The sequence below is a fragment of the Berghia stephanieae genome, chromosome 1 (assembly GCF_034508935.2).
Source record: "Berghia stephanieae isolate SIO BIC M18660-M18661 chromosome 1, UCSD_Bste_1.3, whole genome shotgun sequence".
In the NCBI taxonomy this organism is placed as follows: domain Eukaryota; kingdom Metazoa; phylum Mollusca; class Gastropoda; order Nudibranchia; family Aeolidiidae; genus Berghia; species Berghia stephanieae.
Genome location: NC_088360.1, coordinates 29,909,844 through 29,932,264, shown reverse-complemented (window position 1 = coordinate 29,932,264; position 22,421 = coordinate 29,909,844). Strand labels below are relative to the sequence as shown.

The 22,421-nt window shown below is 35.9% G+C and overlaps 1 protein-coding gene across 1 annotated transcript; it reads right to left on the bottom strand.

The window, feature by feature from the left end:
- Nucleotides 1-1,919: 1,919 nt before the first annotated feature.
- LOC144971463 (transcription factor YY2-like) lies at nucleotides 1,920-22,318 on the bottom strand. Its single transcript, XM_078912405.1, has 9 exons — nucleotides 21,855-22,318; nucleotides 18,548-18,692; nucleotides 18,291-18,357; nucleotides 16,021-16,179; nucleotides 10,695-10,864; nucleotides 9,327-9,392; nucleotides 8,447-8,512; nucleotides 7,458-7,546; nucleotides 1,920-6,293 (listed from the first exon to the last, which is right to left on the bottom strand). Exons 1-8 carry the CDS (start codon nucleotides 22,291-22,293, stop codon nucleotides 7,489-7,491), a joined length of 1,170 nt encoding a protein of 389 aa, XP_078768531.1. The 5' UTR covers nucleotides 22,294-22,318; the 3' UTR covers nucleotides 1,920-6,293; nucleotides 7,458-7,488.
- Nucleotides 22,319-22,421: the final 103 nt, after the last annotated feature.

The following is a 22,421-nucleotide window of genomic DNA, read 5'->3' as shown; positions in this document are numbered from 1 at the left end:
TTAGGTCTCTTCCAACACAATTGAGGTTATATGAGAGACCGCTGAAACAAAAAAAAAAAAAAACAAGCAATCTAACAAAAATAGTACAAATGTTAATCAAAATCATAACCTAAAGATATCATAAGCTAAATTATAAATAACCAAGAACAAACAGGCAGAAGATTTACAGAAAAAAAAAATATCCCCTGTCAAAAATACAATCACAAACCAAAGAAGCAGGATAGGCTAGTAAAGAGAAGAAGAAATGACATCACTATCGGATCGTACACCCATGCGAACATCATAGGTATATGATTCAAGGGTGATGCTCCCATCCAACCACCCGCAGCACTAAGTAAGCTGGAGTCTTTACTTGAAGGGGACGTGGAAGAAAACACGAACAGCAACAATGCAGAAACTGTCAGTAACTTATTTTTGTTTATTTACAATTTTGTTATGACGGGCGAGTGATGATGATAATAATAATAATAATAATAGTAATAACAATAGTTATAATAATAATAACAATAATAATAATAATAATAATAACAATATTAAATAGTAATGAATAATGATGACATTAATGATATGAACAAGAAATTCAATGCAACCACAAGATATTAACGATTTTACAATGAATTATGAGAAAATAATACAAAATTAGATGAACATTGAATATCATTCATTAGTGATTATCTACAGGCAAAAGGTCAGCATGGTAGAAATCAATCAAGCTGTCATCTGCATTTTTTGCCAAATTGGGACCTAAAATTTGCCCCCAAAAAACCCCCAAATTTTACCAAGAAATTAGACAAAAAGACCAAAATTTGCCGCACATTGGGTCCTTATTTGAAGATCTTTTGACAAAACGATCCATGACTGAAGTTGGAAGTGTAAGTGACTCGATTTATTTGACTTGAGAAATGAAATGACTGTGAATAGCGTTGCTACAAAGATTTTAAAGGATCATTATCCGTAGAGAGTAGCTTCCCTTGGTTTGGGCCCAGGCAAAGCTGCAACATTTCTCAAGTTTCGCACTTTTTCCCCCCCTCCAAAATTTGCCACGCGATTTGCCAATTTTGGGAAATTTGCCAAAATTTGCGGATCGCCCTGAAATTTGCGGCTGCAAAAAATGCAGATGACAGATTAAGGTAAAATATTGATCTTATCAGTGAAACGGTGATGATCTGTTCAGGAACGTGCACATGTTGCTGCTTGAAGCTCGAAGATACAAACAACAAGAACAAAAGGGATAGCAGATTCAATTTAATTTACGATGATAGATAATGCGGTTGTTTCGGATTTCCCCTTTGTCAGCAAAACTTGACGAATGAGACGCTTAAGAAGAATTGGAGATGAGAGGATGGTGTTCTTAAGACGAGTAAACAATAAATTGATGGAACAGGAAATAGACTATTCCTTTCCTTTCTATTTCCTGTACCATGGGTGTTTTGTTTATTTGCCTTACTTTCAAACGCCATCCTCCCATTCATCTTTAGCGTCTCATTCATGATGTTTTGCTGACAAAGGGGAAACCCAAAACGCCCACAAAACTTATCACATTAAATTAAATGGAAGCTGCTATTCCTTTTCTATTATTGTTATATATTCAGGGACATGATAAGATAAAATGGGGTAAATGAATGAATGTCACAAAATGTTGTCTTTTCTGTATCTGTGGCGGATAAGTGGTAATATTAGAAGGGTAAAAGATGTGTAAGATAAAAGGTAAATTTTACCAGAAAACTAACCTTTACACTTTACAGACACGATAAAAATAATATCATGTATATTTGCTTCTTGTATCATTCGAACAATAATGTATTCATATACTCGTACAAATGCACACAACTTTTAAACTTTCAGGATTAAAAAAATATAATCAAATCAAAAATATACAAACAACACATGATGAGACAATTGGAAAAAAATACTTCCCATGACTGCTGAATAAATATTTTTATTTTCAAAAGGATCTTTCGACTGATAAATGATGGGCCATTCAGTTTTTGGACAATATCTTAGAAATTACACTTACCTAAATAAGAAAATGAAGAAGAAAAAGAAAGAAGAGGACGATATTCAACTGTAGTAATGGAAAAGAAGAGAATAAGTTACAGTATAACTTACTACACAGAAATATCGATGCAAGGAATTGAAAATTTTGACAACACAAAACAAACAAAGACAATCCAAAAAAACCCCAGCCTGCAACTTAAAGTAAAAAAATAATTGATTAAGATTTTCATCTACCTCCTGCTCACTAATCGTAACGGCGTAGCAACCGTATGAGCCCTCCTCTAAAGTTGATTCAGATGTGATGGGGCAGTGTGACTGCGCAGTATGGTCTTTGCTTCGTACCCGAAAGGTACAGAGTTCAACAACCTGATGTGCAATGTGGCCTTGTGTAAGTCACCACGCCGGTGCTCGCCTTTTGTGGCACTGCACTGTGGCTGTTGCCTGGGTTAGTCCAAGTCCAATCTTCCCTTGGGATTGAATCTGAAGACAAATTTCCCCTTGGTAATAAAGGAAATATTATTTATTATCTTTACGTAGTTCTCAAAGCAAAAACGACCAGAGTACCGTGTAGGCTATGTTAAATGCAAATTGAAGCCTTGAGAAACTACTAGAAAGAATATATCCATATCCCCTTTGAATCATACAAAGGAGGAAGCACTCACACATGCCGGCACACAAATGCTTTTTGTTCTATTTTTGTTGTTTGTGAATCACAACATTTGTATGCAAGATACAGTTTGAACCATGCTGTACAAGCACCAATTAAAAAAGTGAATCAATTTCTTTTTCATCTAAGGATTTTGTAAATAAAAATTACACTGCATATTTTATAAAAAGAATAAGAAGGTTAAAATCAACACATTATAAAGGATAATCGATGATACTATTAAAAAAAAGCAGCAATTATCAATGATCGATGATTATGGTATCTGTTACATTACAAGTAAGAATTTCAATCATCATAATGAAAATAAATTACAAAGAAATCGTTAACAGGGGCACTCTAAATGGCCTTGAACTGAGCAGTGGATAAACAAAAATGTTAAAAAGGGTAAAATCAAAATCATGGAAATTGCACAGTTTGAAGCAATGAAAGGATAAAGACCATCACAATCATATGATGGGTACAACTGAAATTATGAAACCTCAAGAGCCTAATATTTATTTCCCTTTTCCGATATACTACGGAATCCAAAAACGAATGAAAAAAACAATAAATCAATAAATAATAATAACAAAAATACCATAAGCTATACAATAGCAATACATATTCATTTTCAAAACCAGATCTTAAAATGCCAAAAGCTTGAGGATGGTAAATGACAATCAGGTTGGTTTTGTTCCTCTAATTAGGGTCATTTCGATGCCAGAAAAAGGGAAGACGACGATGAACCTGGACCCACACTGGTTGATATTACGGACAATTAGGACATCCCATAATATAATAAAAGTATTTTCTTAAAGTTCTTCAAAAACAGTTTTTAAATCTTAAATTCTTTCATTTCAAGATCCCTTTTTAAAGATTAAAAAGGTTAACTTGAAACACTGACAATTCGTGTTGAACAAAACTTGGCTTGGACATTTAAAAAAGAAAAAGAAAAAGAATAGAAAAGAGAAAGTATACATGCTAGTTTTTTTTTTAAATTATGAGTTAATCTACTATCCATTATACTGTAATATTGTGCAATTCTTGTCGCTGTGAAAATGACAAACTGTGATAATCCCATCCCATGAAATCTCTGATGCAGAGACTATTATTACATAATACATTACAGTCTGGGACACAGAAATAACGAAGAACAAATACCTCCCGCTCATTCCATGCATACAATATAATATAGAACAAATCAATAGCTGCTCTTGACAAATTCTGGGTCACACACAGTTCATTAGAATCAATTACATGTTGACTACAGAGTAAAATAAAAGAGTAGTCTTTGTCATCAAAAGACATTAAAATTGTGAGCCTTGACAAAAGAAATTACTGATATAGATATTGACAGTGTAATTCTCTAACAAAGTGACTGGTTTTGAGAAAATTTTACAGGAGAGACAAAAACATTGTCATGTGTTGATAATATTTGCTATTTATACCGCACACGGGCCATCAAAATGAGTAGGGAACTATCGGAAAGGCACAGTGAACATTATGAGCTAGAAAAATTTATATTATTTTTTATTCAGTTACACAGTTAGAGAATGACACCGTCAATACAGTACTTTGTTTAAAAAATTAAAAAAAGAATTCCTAGGATGACTATGATGATTTAAAGCCAATGTGAGAGCAAACATAATATTTTCAACTTTTGAACTCTAATCTGAAATGATCCAAACAAATTGTTTTGTATATTTGACTGGACAACATCATTCTCTCATCTCAAGTCTGTATTTCGTGTCTAATACACTGGTAAAGGGAAGTCTATATCATTTGTCATTCTGAATTAAGATAAAATATTTTTAATTATCAATGTTTTATTATTTTCCGAGCTCCAAGTGACAACATTTGGAATTTAGCCTTTCTAATTTTTCTAAAACTGGACCTGAGGCTGTGGCAAAGTGTCATTTTCTAAAAAAAAAATAAAATGTTTGGCCACAAAAATAATATTCAAAAAATCATCTATTCTTTTTATAATATTCCCAACTCCCCTTATAATTACGAATATTTCTGAAGACCCTCTCAAAAAAAATAAAAATAATTCAGAACATTGCTCTTCAGAGACTGCCCATATAGAATGTCCAAAAATTAAATTTTACCTTCTCCATATTTGAATATATCTCTTACTTGATAAATTATCAACAACCTTGCCTTCACCAATCTTCCTTGTTTTGAGTATTGGAAAGTGATCCAGTAAGGAAAGGAAAACTAAAAGGCACCATAAGCAGACCTACGTAATATATACAAAAGTGTAGCAATCACAGTAAATAAACACAGCAGTCTCTCTATATCCAGAGTTATCAAAGACCAGAAAGCGAGTGGGAGAATTCAGCAATGCAGGAAAGTCCATAATATGTGTGCTATGGATTCAATCTTTCCTTCCTAACAAATGCTAAAGAATCAAAGATACACTAAATTCCATGCTTAGTTTAACAATCTGCTCCATTCCACACAAGTCTGTAGTTACCACGTGAATGCTTAAATAAGTTTACATTTCAAGATTGCATAACTAGCTGACTAGACATGCCAAATACTCTTATGATATGCCTACTGCCTAGATTTTAAGGGAAGTATTTATGTTTTCATTACTCTTGCTATCAGCTGAAAAAAGCGTTTTGAAACATGATGTTGCATGTTTGGTATTTTGTTCTTTTACGAAGCTGTCATATTGAATTTTGTTTATTACTATTTTCAAAGATGCTTATACATATAGCACCGTAGCTGTAGGTAAAAATCTACCCATTATAGGAAATAGTGGAAGACCTGCCACAAGCAACAGACAATAAAATCTTTGTATTTTTTGGCAAAAAATCTGAATGCCAAAAAAATAAACAAAGAATCTATATCAGCATAAAATACATGATATCTACCCAATTTCCACTTTTAAATGCATGTAAAAACATTCAAATTGGTCACATTTCCATTTCTTGCAGAGATAACAACAATTTCAATCATTTCCCCTAAAATTTTGATTTGTTGTTCCGATGAAATCCATTATAAAAGGCAGATGTGTAGTTGTAGCATTAAAAAAACCCCGCTGATGCAGCTCCTAAAAGTGTCGACAAGTTTAGATTTCCACAATTTCACATCTGATGTGTTTGACACAGACATCAATATTATCTACATATTGCCCTTTTACTTATTTCACACATTCCATCAAGGCAAAAAATAAGAAACACAACACAGATAGCAATAACAATTAATAAACACGCAAATAAAATTTTTTAAAAAGAGTAAAACAAAGGTGAAACACAAACAGCATCTAATTCCACAAATATTATAAATGAAAATTTTCTTCTTTGTTCTCAATGAGACTGGGAACATGAGTTGCTTCTTTATCAATCAGACAGTATGGCAGTCTCACGTACACACCTTTCAAAAGTGTACAATTACAATTCTCAATGAATGATAATTCAGAGATGGTTCCTCTTACGCAAGACAAATAACAAGTTAGCAATCTGATTAAATCACCTCTTAGAAAACATGTAAATGTCTAAGTGGAATTAAGAAGAGACAAAAAAATATAATCAACAAACATGACAAAACCACCGACCAAATCTATTTCAAAAATATGTACATTCAACTTGCACCAGGCAGTCCTCACTTCGCTTCCGTATCAACTTTTACAGCATTCATCATTCTGTGAAGAGAAAAAAAACAAAAACAAACATGAGAAGATTGTGGGACAGTGTGGCTTGGCAGTATAGTTATTGCCGTGGACCCGAAAGGTACCCAGTTCCAACTACCCAATCCGTTGTGAGACATTGAACCAAAAGGTACCCAGTTCCAACTACCCAATCCGTTGTGAGACATTGAACCAAAAGGTACCCAGTTCCAACTACCCAATCCGTTGTGAGACATTGAACCAAAAGGTACCCAGTTCCAACTACCCAATCCGTTGTGAGACATTGAACCAAAAGGTACCCAGTTCCAACTACCCAATCCGTTGTGAGACATTGAACCAAAAGGTACCCAATTCCAACTACCCAATCCGTTGTGAGACATTGAACCAAAAGGTACCCAGTTCCAACAACCCAATCCGTTGTGAGACATTGAACCAAAAGGTACCCAGTTCCAACTACCTAATCCGTTGTGAAAAATCAACTCGCATGATGCCCTATACCTGGGTTATTCGAAAAATTGAATGGGTGCTATTCAACCTCAAGGGGGTCAAAGCGGCTCTGTGGTCTAGTGGTATGACACTCGCTTTCGGATCGGATGGTCCTGGGTTCAAGCCTCGCGCTCGGCGCACATGGTTGAGTCCTTGGAAAAGGCTCTTTACTCACATTCTCTCATCGTACTCAGGTGTAAAATGAGTACCTGGCCGTTAACAGCGTTGTCTTTGTCCGAAAAATTGTAATATCGCCTAACAGGCGTCATGTCCCATCCTACATGTTAAATGTTGCTGTTGACCAGGGACCCCTTGTAAAGCGCTTTGAGCACATTTAATGGATATTGCGCTATATAAAAGCTCTTTTTAAAAAGCACGTAATTTCCAACACACATAAAAAAAAATAATTTTTTTTTTTTAAAAGTGTAATCCAACGTGGTCCCCATTTCAAGAGTAAAATTGAACACCGCTCAGCATCACGACATTGTGTAAAAATATGAAACTCAGTGGCTTCCTATAAACAATATGTCATTCTCAACTATTTTCACACTGGCACCATTTTTACATTAAAAATTTGTAATACTTGGCATCTCCGCTATCCTGCAGACAGGCTCTATAGGGGAATTAGTTCATTGACGGATGGACACCATAGATGTATTCACAATTGTTGATGAATAAAATAAATGATCTTACCATTCAAATTGCACTCTCAATCTTCAATGTTCTATCCCCAACCAGGCGACTCAGGCGGAATAGTCACGTATGCCAGGGGCTGGCCACTTCTGGATCAAAGGGAGAGAAAAATAATTGCCCTGACCTGTAATGATAAGCTTTTGTATGCGATGTCCACTACTACTACACACATATATTAAAGGACTCTAAAAAGTAATCCTGTCCTCCATGACAAAATGGTAAATGTGATCAACTCCACTGAAGGAGTATTATGTTGGGATGAACTACGCAATGGAAAATTAATTTGTAGCCACGAACATGAAACGTAGGGTTAATCCCTATGCATTATGGTGAAGGTAAAATACAATTTCTTCATTTCGAATAATTCAATTTCTGCATTTCGAATAATTCATAATTCTTATCATCTTAATTCTAAGTTTACTTTTTGGAGTCCAGTTCATCTTGACTAAATACATTATTAAGACAGTGAGTCATAAAGAATATATTTTTAAGCTGACATGGTGCAAAACAAAGAAAATATTTATTTATTAGACAATAAAAATCTTCTAAACCTTGATAAAAGATGGGGTAAAAAAAAAATCCATTTTATAATATTCAATATCAAATTGCTGTTATAGCGACAGTACATAAGATAACGCCATTAAAAGAAGTATCACATCCAGAAATAAAAGATGAATTCACAACGATGCAACCTCTAAATCTAGGACTATAGCTTGGTTTACTACAACTTTTGAGATTAGGTCTGCGGCTTTATGCCAGCAATCAATTACCTAAGCAGTATGCCCTTTAAATAAAAGCATTTTACGCACTTTCCTCTGACAGTCCAGTTGTGTTCGGGTAACTTAATGTGTTAAGGTGGTGAAAAAAAAAGCATTGCAATAGACAAGCATCCATCATAACCCTCCACTAAAAACACTACAGAAACATGGGCATTATGGATTGAGAAGTAAGTATGGCAAGTAAGAATATAAATCAAAGGCTTTACGTACTGTCCTGGAATTTGATATGTTGGTTGAGCTCTTGAATCAAAAACAAGAAGTCCATCATCAGAAAGGCTGGAGAGGAAAAAATACATCAATTACATATATGTAAATTTTAAAAACATGCATAAATTTATCTTAACAATATTTTGAAATAGTACTCGAGGTTTATCTAAATTGGATATACATGGATTCATTTATATATCCGAATCTTATCCTGATAAAATTGGCTGATAATTTTGGTGGTCTCTAGCTAAATGGAAGTCAGTAAAGATATCAATGTTAAAAAAGGTGGGGATTGCCTTGGGCTTTCCTAAAAACTTGAACATTATTTTAAAAAACTATTCATCCAATACTTTTTAACCAGAACTGACAATCAGAAAAAAACAGACAGTAGCTTTTATCATTTAATAAAAATCTCTGACATAAGACAGAATGATTTAATCTTGTCTAAGGTATTTTCAGACCTGCCAACCTTTTGAAAATGAAAAGAGGGACACCCGACCGAACTGAACATGCTTACGACGCAAACAATTTTAACCGTAAACGATAGAACCCCATATAATTACTTGAAATCCATAGTAAATAAAGTAGAGGTTTTTTTATTATTATTATTTTCTTTTTATAGATTCGATTCTTTCTGTTTTGATTTTTTTTTTTTTTAGAAAATAATTTTCAAAAATGAAGGACGGCTTGGCGCAAATGCGGGACGGTTGGCAGGCCTGTATTTATCTAAATGACCGATTAATAAAAATAACATGTTGGAAATTTACTCGATAAAAACTCTAATTTGAAGACTCTTGTAAACACAAAACATTGAAAAAGAAGAGAAGTGTTGAGTTTGAGAAAGCTCACAATTGGTTGAAACACAAGATGACTTGGAACTTACCACTGATCACCGTCCACTGAGCCTTGATCAGAGAACACAAGCATTGTCTTTGATGTTCTATCCACTCTGAAATGGAAATGTTGGTAGTGAGAAACAAGTAGACAATTCCATATGTCAGTTCTGTAGGTTCAAAACCTAGCCAAAACATAGGAAAACAAAACGAAACAGAAACCATTTATATATAAAGTGAGAGGATATAACATGAGGTAATTCGGAGAAACATTCATTAGAATAGATCAGCTATCCATAATCAAATAAACAAAATTGCAAAAAGTTAAAAATAAGACATGAATTAACATCTCCACCCGCCCCCGCTTCGAGAACTTTTGTAATTTTGTCACTCATACAAGAGCCTGTGCCAGAAACTGGATCCAAAAGGCATGTTGGTATTTTGATATCAAAATATGCAATTAATTCTTCTTTATCTTTAAATTTGGTTCATTCTCTTAGAAATCTTTTTATCTATTGTAATAGTATGGTCGAGACCGTGACATAAATGGAATTTAACCTCTTATTCTCTCACTTCTGATCTGATTACATTTCATTCTATATGTATAGAGTGACAAGTTGACAGTTACGCTAACAATTGGTTATCCAAAATGTTCAGGCAAAACAGTTATCAATCTTTAAATCCTTTTGATTAGATAAAAAAACTTGCTATTTCCCAAAAGAAAAATACATTTGGTCGAGCTAGGTGTTCAAATATATTAATAAATTACAAACATAATCTGATGTGCTGACAATGATGACAAACCTGGTTCTGGTACACACTCATATACAAATAAAGGAATGATAGGTAATGAAATGCAGTCCTGCAACAGCATCTATGTTGTCAACAGTGAACACATTGGAAACTCTTTAAACCGTGTTGTCTGATACCATGATCCTTCTCTTTTACTTTTTAAAGGTTGCTATTAAGATAACTAATTTAATTGACAGCAATGATAATAAATTTCGTCAGTAGTTCAATATCTTCCCTTTGAACACTTTTTTTGTGGGAGGGTGTGAAATCTTGTAATTCCTAAAAAGGTTACTTTCATAACTCTTCACAACACTTTTACCATCAATTATCAGAATCTAAATCTGTCTTCTGGGAATGATGGGATAAGCCATCAGGTATATCAGATGTTTTAAAATCATTAAAATAAAGAAAAGATGACAAATTGACAAATTTAAAAATGAAATAAGCCTCCAAGTTCCTAAAAACTAATAAAAATTAAATAAAATTTGTGTTGATATTAAAGAGGTTGACATCTTACAATTTTATTGAGATCACTGTGACCATTTTTAGTTCAATCCTTTATCATAATTTCAATTGAGCGTAGGCAAACCTGAATACATAACAATACATAAATAATCATCACTTACTTTGCTTTAGCATGTGTGAGGATGTGAGACTTGAGATTTGTAGACTGTGCAAATTTCTTGTTGCACCCGTCAAAGGGACACACATAAGGTCTGTCTCCTGTGTGAATGCGGACGTGTGTTCTGAGATTGAAATCCAGGGAGAATCTCTTACCACATCCTTCAAATGTACACTGAAGAGGTAAAAAAAAATATTTTTTTTTAGTCAATCTGCAATAACAGCTAAGAAATTGAATACCAATGAATGAAATGAAATTCCCTTCAATCACCCCTTGGGGAAATTTGTTAATGCATCCTGCCCTACCAAGATACTTTAAAAAGTCTTGCTCCAAAAATGTGACCCATTGTCTAAAAACAGTATTAATTAGGAGTGATTCAAATAATTTAAATTTAGATTTAAAGTTAAAGTTTAAAAAAAAATAAATGAATGGTTAAGTTACTTGTTTTATTAAGGAGAATAAATACAGTTAGTTAAGGTGTAAAAAAAATTCTAAATTTCGTGTTACTGGTCATTATAACTTCTAATTAACTTTTGGCATCATGATGACACGATACCAGGTCAATGTGATGGATAATAAATGAGAATTACAATTACGCAAAGTCCTTTTAAAACATAAATAAATTTGGCTACCCCTCCACCACCAGATGAAAATGAGCCAAATCATGCACCCTCCCTAAGATCTACCACAAACAAATTGAATTTGAATATTTAAAAAAAACCATCAAGCACATCTCCAGACCGACTAGAGGGCACGAATATAGGATGTCGATTTCCCCCATCCAAACCAAACGCCTACCTCAATTTCTTCAACACATCTTCTGTTAGACTATGCAGAGACGCCAACTTTAAATTTGGCTCACAGGAGTTTCAGCCACCACTCGTGGGAATTTCCATGCCGAAAGAGGAATTTCCGCGCACAAAAAAAAGGAATTCGAATGGTATTTGGCATTGTGTTTACATATTGTATAGTTCTAAATAGATAACTGATTAGAATTATATTATGATACATAAACACATTGCCAATTACAATCCCGCAAAGTTTCCTTATTTCAAATGAAGTAAAGCGTCAAAACCTAATGGTAGAGATTGTAGTACTGTGGTAGTGAGGATGATGTGGTGTTAGTGGTTGTAGTAATAATGGTAGAGATGATGAAGATGTGATAGTGGTTGATGTTGTAGATGTAGTGGTCGTGATGATGATATGGTGGTGGTGGTATAGTGGTTGTAGTAGTTGTGGTCGTGATGATAATGATGTGGTGGTGGTTGTAGTAGTGGTGGTAGTGATGTTGATGTGATGGTGATGGTGGTTGTAGTACAAATGGTAGTAATGATAATGTGGTAGTGGTGGTTGTAGTAGTATCGTGGTAGTTAATGATAATGTGGTGGTGGTGGTTGTAGTAGTACTGGTCGTGATGATGATGATGATGCTGTAGTGGTTGTTGTTATAGTTTGTAGTAGTTGTAGTAGTAGTAGTAGTAGTAAGTAGTAGTAGTAGTAGTAGTAGAGTAGTATAGTAATAGTAGTAGAGTAGTAGTAGTAGTAGTAATAGTAAGTAGATAGTAATAGTAGTAGTAGTAGTAGTAGTAGTAGTAGTAGTATAGTAGAGTAGTATAGTAGTAGTAGTAGTAGTAGTAGTAGTATAGTAGTGGTGATGATGATGTGGTGGTTGTAGTAGCAGTGTAGTGATGATGATGATGTGGTGGTGGTGTGGTAGTAAAGTAGTAGTGGTGGTAGTGATGATGATGATGTGGTGGTGGTTGTAGTAGTATTAGTGGTAGTATGATGATGTGGTGGTGGTGGTTGTAGTAGTATTCGTGGTAGTGATGATGTGTGGTGGTGTGTGGCGGTGTGTGGTAGTATTAGAAGTGGTATGATGATGTGTAGTAGTAGTAGGTGTAGTGTAGTTAGTAGAGTATGTGAGTGTAGTAGTAGTAGTAAGTAGTAGTAGTAGTAGTAGTAGTAGTAGTAGTAGTAGTAGTAGTAGTGGTTGTAGTAGCAGTGTAGTGATTATGATGTAGTGGTGGTTGTAGTAGCAGTGGTAGTGATTATGATGATGTGGTGGTTGTAGTAGAGTGGTAGTGATGATGAGTGTGGTGGTGGTTGTTGTGGTAGTAGTGGTGTGATGATGATGTGATGTGGTGGTGGTTGTAGTAGTATTAGTGGTAGTGATGATGATGTGTGTGGTGGTTGTAGTAGTATTGTGGTGTGATGATGTGGTGGTGGTGGTTGTAGTAGTAGTGGTAGTGATGATGTGGTGGTGTGGTTGTAGTAGTAGGGTAATGATGATGTGGTTGTGGTGGTTGTAGTAGTAGTGGTAGTGATGATGTGGTGGTGGTGGTTGTAGTAGTAGTGGTAATGATGATGTGGTGGTGGTGGTGTTGTAGTAGTAGTGGTAGATGATGTGGTGGTGGTGGTTGTAGTAGTAGTGGTAATGATGATGTGGTTGGTGGTGGTGGTGTGTAGTAGTAGTGATGATGATTGGTGGTGGTTATAGTAGTAAGTGTGTGATGATGATGTGGTAGTAGTGGTAGTGATGATGTGAATGGTGGTTGTAGTAGTAGTGGTAGTGATGATGATGTGGTGGTGGTGGTTGTAGTAGTAGTGGTGGTATGATGATGATGATGTGGTGGTGGTGTTAGTAGTAGTTGTGGTTTGATGATGAGATGTGGTCGTGGTGGTTGTAAGTGAGGTGGTATATAGTGATGATGATGATGTGTTGGTGTGTTTGAAGAGTAGTGTGGTATGATGATGAGATGTGTAAGTTGTATAGTATGGTAGTGATGATGATGTGGTGGTTGCAGAAGTAGTGGTGGTGATGATGGTTGTATATAGTGGTAATGATGATGATGGGTGGTTGGAAGGGGGGGGGGGGGGGGAGGGATCCTTGGAACAAACTGACCTCACCGGAATTTGACGGAAGTTGCCCGGAGCCCTGAATTTTTTGCTCCAGACCGGAGTTTTTTCCGGTGAAACCGGAGTTTTGGCATCACTGGACTATGGAATCCGTCTCCCATCTGATGCACTGGAATATGACAGCCTTGATCATTTAAATCTCTTGATATCACTGTGTATTCAATGACATCCTTTAGCACCAAAGTTCATCATATGACACATTCAATAATCCTTCAATTTCTATTTTTCTTTCTAATACATTTCAAAATCAGTCGACTTTGAGGTTTCTACACAGAGATGCCAACTTTGAATTTCGCTCACAGGAGTTTCAGCCACCACTCGTAGGAATTTCAATGCCGAAAGAGGAATTTCCGCGCACAAAAAAAAAAAAAGGAATTGGAACGATATTTGGCATTGTGCTTACATATTGTATAGTTCTAAATAGATAACTGATTAGAATTACAGTGTATATTATGATACATAAACACATTGCAAATTACAATCCCAAAGTTTCCTTATTTCAAATGAAGTAAAGCGCCAAAACCTAATGGTAGAGATTGTAGTACTGGTGGTAGTGAGGATGATGTGGTGTTGGTGGTTGTAGTAATAGTGGTAGAGATGATGAAGATGTGATAGTGGTTGATGTTGTAGTTGTAGTGGTAGTGATGATGTAGTGGTAGTGATGATGATTTGGTGGTGGTGGTTGAGGTAGTAGTGGTAGTGATGATGATATGGTGGTGGTATAGTGGTTGTAGTAGTTGTGGTCGTGATGATAATGATGTGGTGGTGGTTGTAGTAGTGGTGGTAGTGATGTTGATGTGGTGGTGGTGGTTGTAGTACAAATGGTAGTGATGATAATGTGGTAGTGGTGGTTGTAGTAGTAATGGTAATGATGATGTGGTGGTGGTTGTAGTAGTAGTCGTGGTAGTGATGTGGTGCTGGTGGTTGTAGTAGTAGTGGTAGTGATGATGATATTGTAGTGGTTGTTGTTGTAGTATAGTAGTAGCACTAGCAGTAGTAGTAGTAGTAGTAGTGATGATGATGATGATGTGGTGGTGGTGGTTGTAGTAGTAGTAGTGGTGGTAGTGATGAAGATGAGGTGATGGTGGTAGTTGTAGTAGTATTGATAGTGATGATGATGTGGTGGTGATGGTGGTTGAAGTAGTGGTGGTAGTGATGATGATGTGGTGGAGGTTGTAGTAGTGGTGGTAGTGATGATGATGTGGTGGTGGTTGTAATAGTATTAGTGGTAGTGATGATGATGTGTGGTGGTGGTTGTAGTAGTATTAGTGGTAGTGATGATGTGGTGGTGGTGGTTGTAGTAGTAGTGGTAATGATGATGTGGTTGTGGTGGTGGTGGTTGTAGTAGTAGTGGTAGTGATGATGTGGTGGTGGTGGTTGTAGTAGTAGTGGTAGTGATGATGTGGTGGTGGTGGTGGTTGTAGTAGTAGCGGTAATGATGATGTGGTTGTGGTGGTTGTAGTAGTAGTGGTAGTGATGATGTGGTGGTGGTGGTTGTAGTAGTAGTGGTAATGATAATGTGGTGGTGGTGGTGGTGGTTGTAGTAGTAGTGGTAGTGATGATGTGGTTGTGGTGGTTGTAGTAGTAGTGATGATGTGGTGGTGGTTGTAGTAGTATTAGTGGTAGTGATGATGATGTTGTGGTGGCGGTTGTAGTAGTATTAGTGGTAGTGATGATGTGGTTGTGGTGGTTGTAGTAGTAGTGGTAGTGGTGGTTGTAGTAGTAGTGGTAGTGATGATGTGGTGGTGGTGGTGGTTGTAGTAGTAGTGGTAATGATGATGTGGTTGTGGTGGTTGTAGTAGTAGTGGTAGTGATGATGTGGTGGTGGTGGTTGTAGTAGTAGTGGTAATGATGATGTGGTGGTGGTGGTTGTAGTAGTGGTGGTAATGACGATGTAGTGGTGGTGGTTGTAGTAGTAGTGACGATGATGTGGTGGTGGTTGTAGAAGTAGAGGTCGTGAAGATGATGTGGTAGTGGTGGTTGTAGTAGTAGTGGTAGTGATGATGTGAAGCTGGTGGTTGTAGTAGTAGTGGTAGTGATGATGATGTGGTGGTGGTTGCAGTAGTAGTGGTGGTGATGATGGTTGTAATACTAGTGGTAATGATGATGATGTGGTGGTTGGAAGGGGGGTATCCTTGGAACAAATTGACCTCACCGGAATTTGATGGAAGTTGCCCGGAGCCCGGAATTTTTTGCTCCAGACCGGAGTTTTTTCCGGTGAAACCGGAGTTTTGGCATCACTGTCTACATAACAAAGAAGAGGACGAAATGGAAAAATATGAACTGAACATATTACAATAACCATCTTCTAAAACAACTTCTGTAACAAGAAGAAAAAATAAAAATGAAAAATACAAAAACCCTGAAGTAAAACCAAAACGAAAAGAAATAAAATATAATAATTTAAAAACTGACCTGGAAGGGCTTTTCCCCCGTATGAACAAGCTGGTGTCTTTTCAATTTAGAGCTCTCGACAAATGCTTTTCCACACTCAGCACATACATGAACACGGGGTCCGTGTGTATGGAGGTGTTTTCGCATGGCTGAATTATCACGGAACATTTTGTTACAACCCTGGTTTGGAGAAAGGAGAAAAGAGAATTTTTTAAAGTGGGTATGTGTGTGTGTGTGTGCATGCCAGAGAGAGAGAGAGAGAGAGAGAGAGAGAGAGAGAGAGAGAGGGAGAGAGAGAGAGAGAGATAAAGAAAGAAAAAGAGAAGAGAGAGAGAGATAAAGAAAGAAAAAGAGAAGAGAGAGAGAGAGAGAGAGAGAGAGAGAGAGAGAGAGAGAGAGGGGAGAGGGGAGGGGGGAGAGAGGGGGGGGGGGGGGGGGAGAGAGAGAGGGGGAGAGAGAGAGTGTGACGAGCGATTTTCTTTCACTGCGTGATTTCTTTATCATTCGTCAGCGTCTCGTTTCAAAACCACTTCAAACCTAGTGGACGAGACATATTATTGATTAACTCCTCCAGTAAGATAACCAAACATGGACAGCCTTTCTCCAATAAAGCCCCAAATCTTTCTAACGGAAATTTTGGTCGTTAGGTGGGGAAACATTTCCATTGTATAACGGAACACTCACTTTCAGCTTAAGGCTTATTTACCTGTTCAAATTGTCTGCCCATTGTATTCATGCCTCCTGCTAATTACCTTTTCCAAACAAGACGCCAACGTGCGTATGCCCTGAGGTCTTGTCTCGTTCAAGAGTAGCTAAATTGCAATTACTGTCCTAGGCTCTCCGGTAATTCTCCGTTATTCTTTCTTACCAAAGCATTTGGATATCATTGGCTATCTAAAACAGGAAGATTCTTCTGATTGGCTATTTTCATTTCACAAAACCAAATTCATATCTGAATCTAATCATACACACGCTAAGAAGCCCAAGAGAAAAGAGCTATCTCTCCAATTTCAAACTTGTAAAAGTTTGTCTATCTCGGCTGGAGGTCCTGGTCCTGGTCCTTTTCCGTGCCGTTGGAGCACCCAGTTGTGCCGAATCCCTGCATCCCAGTCCTTGAACAGCGGTAAACCCCTGATGTCAGCCTAACTACAACACACTGTTGTGATGTCCAGAAAAACTCTGCAAAGCAGGCGCCAACCCTGGAACTAGCTGATACATTTGCCTCAGTCAAGCAAGCCGGCGGGATAAAGATAAGCCAAACGGGCTTATACCATTTTCAAATGTATTTTCCACAGACACATATGATTATATCAAAGTAAACAAATAAATATATAATAGATTAGATCCACTCAATTAGAGCTATTCTTCCTGATATTAAATAAATACTTATTCTTTCTATCTTTTCCTGTAACAATCTAATTAAACTTTATGTATAGAATTGTTATTATTGCATTTGGGCGTTACTATTGTCTTGACTCATTTGTTATTAATACAATTAAGTTATAAGGGACCCTAAGGCAATTCTTAATCACACCCTAGATTATACCTGAGCCGTTTGTGATATAGGTTGAGTTGTGCAGCTGGTAACGAGAGCCATAGCGCGCATACTAGTTCGAATCCAGACCATTGAGCTATCGGTTGGACTCGATCCCACAAAAATAACACCAACCCGCCACAGAGAGCAAGCAAAAGACTACCTTTGTTTCTGTCATTACTTTTGTTTTGTTTGTTTGTTTGTTGCTTTTGGTCTCTTCCAACACAATTGAGGTTATATGAGAGACCGCTGAAACAAAAAACAAGCAATCTAACAAAAATAGTACAAATGTAAATCAGAATCATAACCTAAAGATATCATAAGCTAAATTATAAATAACCAAGAACAAACAGGCAGAAGATTTACAGAAAAAAAAATATCCCCTGTCAAAAATACAATCACAAACCAAAGAAGCAGGATAGGCTAATAAAGAGAAGAAGAAACGACATCACTATCGGATCGTACACCCATGCGAACATCATAGGTATATGATTCAAGGGTGATGCTCCCATCCAACCACCCGCCTGTCATTACTTTGTAACTGAAAATTACGGTAACAATCTTCCTTCACCCAAAACAACCATGGGATATACTCACTTGATAAAAGATCATACACATCATTAACTTAATAGGGAATATTATTTATCATCACAGATTACATTGCAGTCCTGAACAAGTTATTTGAAGTCAAATAAATCACTCAATTTAATAATTTAAAACAGTGTAAACCATTTGGATGATAGAACAATTTGGATACCTTGTGAGGGCAGGGTACGGTTCGGGGCACATCATCAGTGGGCTTTCTGGGTTTAATTCTATCCCAACTGAAATGAAATTGAGATTATAAATTTTATAATCAAGATGTAAAATAATCCAATGCATGAATGATCATTGAACAATAAAGAAATTTAAGATTAATGCCTCATTATCCTGGGCACTTGCCATAATTTGAAAACGACAATTGTGTTACTTTCTATATAAAGTAGTTTTTAAAAGAAAAAAAGAAAAGCTCACCTTGCAAATTCTGCAAGTTGCTTTGGATCACTCAAATCTAATCCTGGAATACCACCGGGAGGCAGCTTTTTGCCTGTCATGTACTCTGTGAAGTCAGCATCTGAATCTCCTGTGACGGACTCTTCATCTAATTTCGACTGATCCTCTGTCAAAGATGAAATAAGACAAATGTCTTGATTTAGCATAATAGTCAATGTTAAGTCAAATCATCTCAGTGAGAATATATTTCTTCAGGGAGAAGACAAAGAATATGAAGTATAGCACATGGTGAAATGGAGAAATACCAAGAAAAATTGCAAAAATTTGAGAGGAAATAATGTTTTTGGACACTACTTACAACTGAGCATGAATCAGGTTTCAGTTAAAATCAAAAGAAAGACAAACTGTAAAGAATAAAACAAACATCTTTGCAAAATTATATGATAATGATAATTAAAAATAATAAATGGGCCAACTGAGATCCATGAAAAATTGATTCATAGTTTATCATGAAAATCTTGAAGTCTAGTGTATACTACTAACAGCGTTTTACAAAGTTGTACTTGAAAATTTTACTTCCGTTCAAATTATTATCAGTCTAAATCTCATGAAATTTGTCACAAAAAGAACCTATACTACTATTACTATACTTCGATAGTCCCAAGTCCAAATGTCTAATATTAGGGAGTTTAATAGAAATTCTAAATGTACCTGACATACTTGAAACCAATGTCATATGAAAGAGCTGGCAACACAGATTACAAAAAAGTTTGAATTTTGTTTCTATCTTGATTAGAAATGTAGTTACGGCAGTTCAAAGTCTGAAATTTCAGACCGATTTTTACCCCAAAATTACTATTGCAAAGTTGTGAACGAAATCGCGTGATGTTAATAAAAAATGGTTAAAACAATCAATATTGAGTTCTTATCATATATTGTATATCAAAATGTTCGTCTTACCAAGGACAATGCATTTACATTAATAAAGAGTAAGATAAACATTTCAAATTAACACATTATTACATAATATGACACAAATGTTACATAATCAAAAACTCGGCTAGACGTAAGAAACAATTTGCTATATCACTCTCACTTTTGGATTTATCACCAATTTCTCACTGAAACAATTGCAAATAATTCCCCTCTTTGAATTAATACATAGAGAATAAAAAAGGGTTTGAGAGTATTTAAATGAAGAGATATAAACATGTTGTGTAATGACATAATGAGTTTATTTTTACCTATGGCAATTTAATTGCATATAAATAAAATGGTAGATTGAAAAAGTTCAAATAAATTGAAACGGTTTCCCTATTATAATTAGAAGGAAAGTTCTGGCTTTTAATACTTTAAAAATTCTGCTGAACCACTTTGGGTTTATTGCTATTACATCATTTGAACTGACAATTAATATAATTTTATCCCCCCCCCCCCCCCCCCCCCTTCTCTCTCAATGTATGGGGGTGTCAAAATATATAATTAATAGAACTTCTTACCATAATAATTATTAAGGCTAAGGCCTTTAGAATATGGATACAAATGATAAACATATCTAAACATATGGGAAAGAAACTTGATGACTTGATGGCAAAGTAAAATAAAATAAAATTAAAGTAATTGGTATTTTTAAAATATCGATATTATTAATATCGGATTTCACAAAGAAGAAATATACGAACTTTTAAAACAAAACTATAAAATGCCCATAAATAAAGTTGGAAAGTATGTATTCAAAATAACAACGTAGTAAATAATAGTATTGAAAATATTATCTAAATTTAAAACAATACATAACTAAATTTAAAATATCGATATGAATATCGATATAGTCCGGCAGCCATGATGAGAAGATAATGTAAACATGGCATTTCGGCGCAGAGTTAAAAGGTGTCTGCGCATCGATATAGAGCCCTGAAATTTGGCATGAATAAAGTTTAGATGTTATTCTAAAAACAAGCGTTTAAATTTTAAAAACACACGCAGTAAATAAAAAATAAATGCATTTGAAAATTGCCAAATTTTAACTTCATATAACTTCTGGAATTATTAATGGATTTTTCCTTAATTGGCACCATTTAAAAGGAAATTGAAAGACGAAAATAATCATACCAAAATATCTGCGATATTCCTCTTTATAACGAAGTTATGCATCTTTAATTGAACCCCCCAAAACGCGAGCGGCAATGTCCAGTCACAACTTTCCTATGGGCGAGTTGGGTCAAAATTTGACTGCCACTGCTGCTGCTCACTAAGACTAAACTGCCTACTCATATGCCTCTTAAAATACAGTGTAAAAAAAAAATTAAGATTTTTTTCCAAGACACATGATCTCTGCCTCTGCTCTTTACATCTACTTCTCAATAATGAGTTATGAGTCTCCACTTCACTCCTACGCCTACTCCTGTGCCTGTGATGCCAATGAGAATCTCATCAAAATCAAACACTAAAAATGAGTTTTTTATAGCCCCCGTAGCCGTAGTAGTAGTAGTAGTGACTGAATCGAATCAGACTATCCTAGCCCAAGTTCCTAAACTAAAAACGTGAAAATTATTTTGAACTTTACCAAGCAAACTGTCCGATCTTTAAATGTATAATAACAGCTCTCAAAATACCAATGGCAATGAACAGAATGTAAACAAAAGTGAAATATGACCTAAAACCTTTGACCCTTTCATTACTTCCGTTGTTTGATGGCTGAGCTTGTTGGGCTCAAGGTTATTCAAGGTTAAAAACGAAGAGAAAAGACAATGTTGTCGAAAAACACATAATTTAACGCCTAAATCTTTTCTAACGACATATAAATGTACAAAATGTTGTACATGGGCATTGCTCCAAAGCCATCCCATGAAAAGAATATAAATAAGTGGCCCAATCCGCGTGTATTCCGCGTCTAAAGTGTGGCCATCTTGTCTAAAATGGCGGCTGGTCGCCATCTTCATTTCAGCTCCGCCATCTTCGTTATAGAATATGGCGGCGCCCATAGAATCATGATGGCCGACAACATTCCAAACAAACCGTTCCCAACCACATTCAAGCTGTTAAAAACAATTAGAACAAGGCAGAAAACAAGGGGAACATCTAATAAACTTAAGAGCGATCCAAATCCATTTGAATTTGATCACAAAAGTTCGATGAGACGGCCAACAAAGAGTTTTCTTCTCATCTTTCGCAGTTGACACCATGAATGGCATCCCATTCCCATATTCCTCAATTTGGGAGCGCAAAACAAATTGTAAAAAAATACAAAACAAAAAAAATGCTTATCACAACATAATCTTATAATAATGAAACAGTATAATATTTATAATTAAATTCATAGACAAACCTGAGGCCCACATTGTCACAGAGAATTCACCCTCAAGCGTCTTTATTTGCACTTGTTTTTGTTCCCATTTTTTTACTGAAGAATCACCAAGTCCAAGATCATGTACTCCGTTTGCACTATGAACGACATTTTTCGACTTTCCTTTGCGCTTTCCACCTTTTCCTTTTCTGGTAGGTATGATTTCTTCAGCAGATACTTCAATGTCAGGTGCTGGTACTGGGATAGAATCCGCGTAAACAAGATTTGGATCACCAACAACTTCTTCTCGAGTTTGTAAAACGATTTCTTCTCCAACTGATTCTGGAAGAGGCTGAAGGGCAATCATCGGCTGAACAGAGACTTCGTCTGATGTTTCTACTGTCTCAACAGACATTTCAACTGGTATTGCTTCAACCTCCACTTCTTGAATTTCAACTTCGGAGCCTATGACGGACGCCATTTTGTATGTTGTGGTCTGAGTCTGAGTGAATGAATCGAGGGGGAAGAGCGAGTAGCACGTCGGAGTTCAAAGGGGAAAGGTCAAAATGGATATACACTTACAACTTGGCTACATTTGTACACAATAGG

Coding starts and splice junctions, on each gene's coding strand:
- LOC144971463 (XM_078912405.1), bottom strand. CDS start 22,293: ATGGCGTCCGTCATAGGCTCCGAAGTTGAAATTCAAGAAGTGGAGGTT. Junction 10,865..16,020: donor CGGGGGAAAAGCCCTTCCAG/GTCAGTTTTTAA, acceptor TTACCTCTTCAG/TGTACATTTGAAGGATGTGG. Junction 8,513..9,326: donor TCAGTGGACGGTGATCAGTG/GTAAGTTCCAAG, acceptor TTTCCTCTCCAG/CCTTTCTGATGATGGACTTC.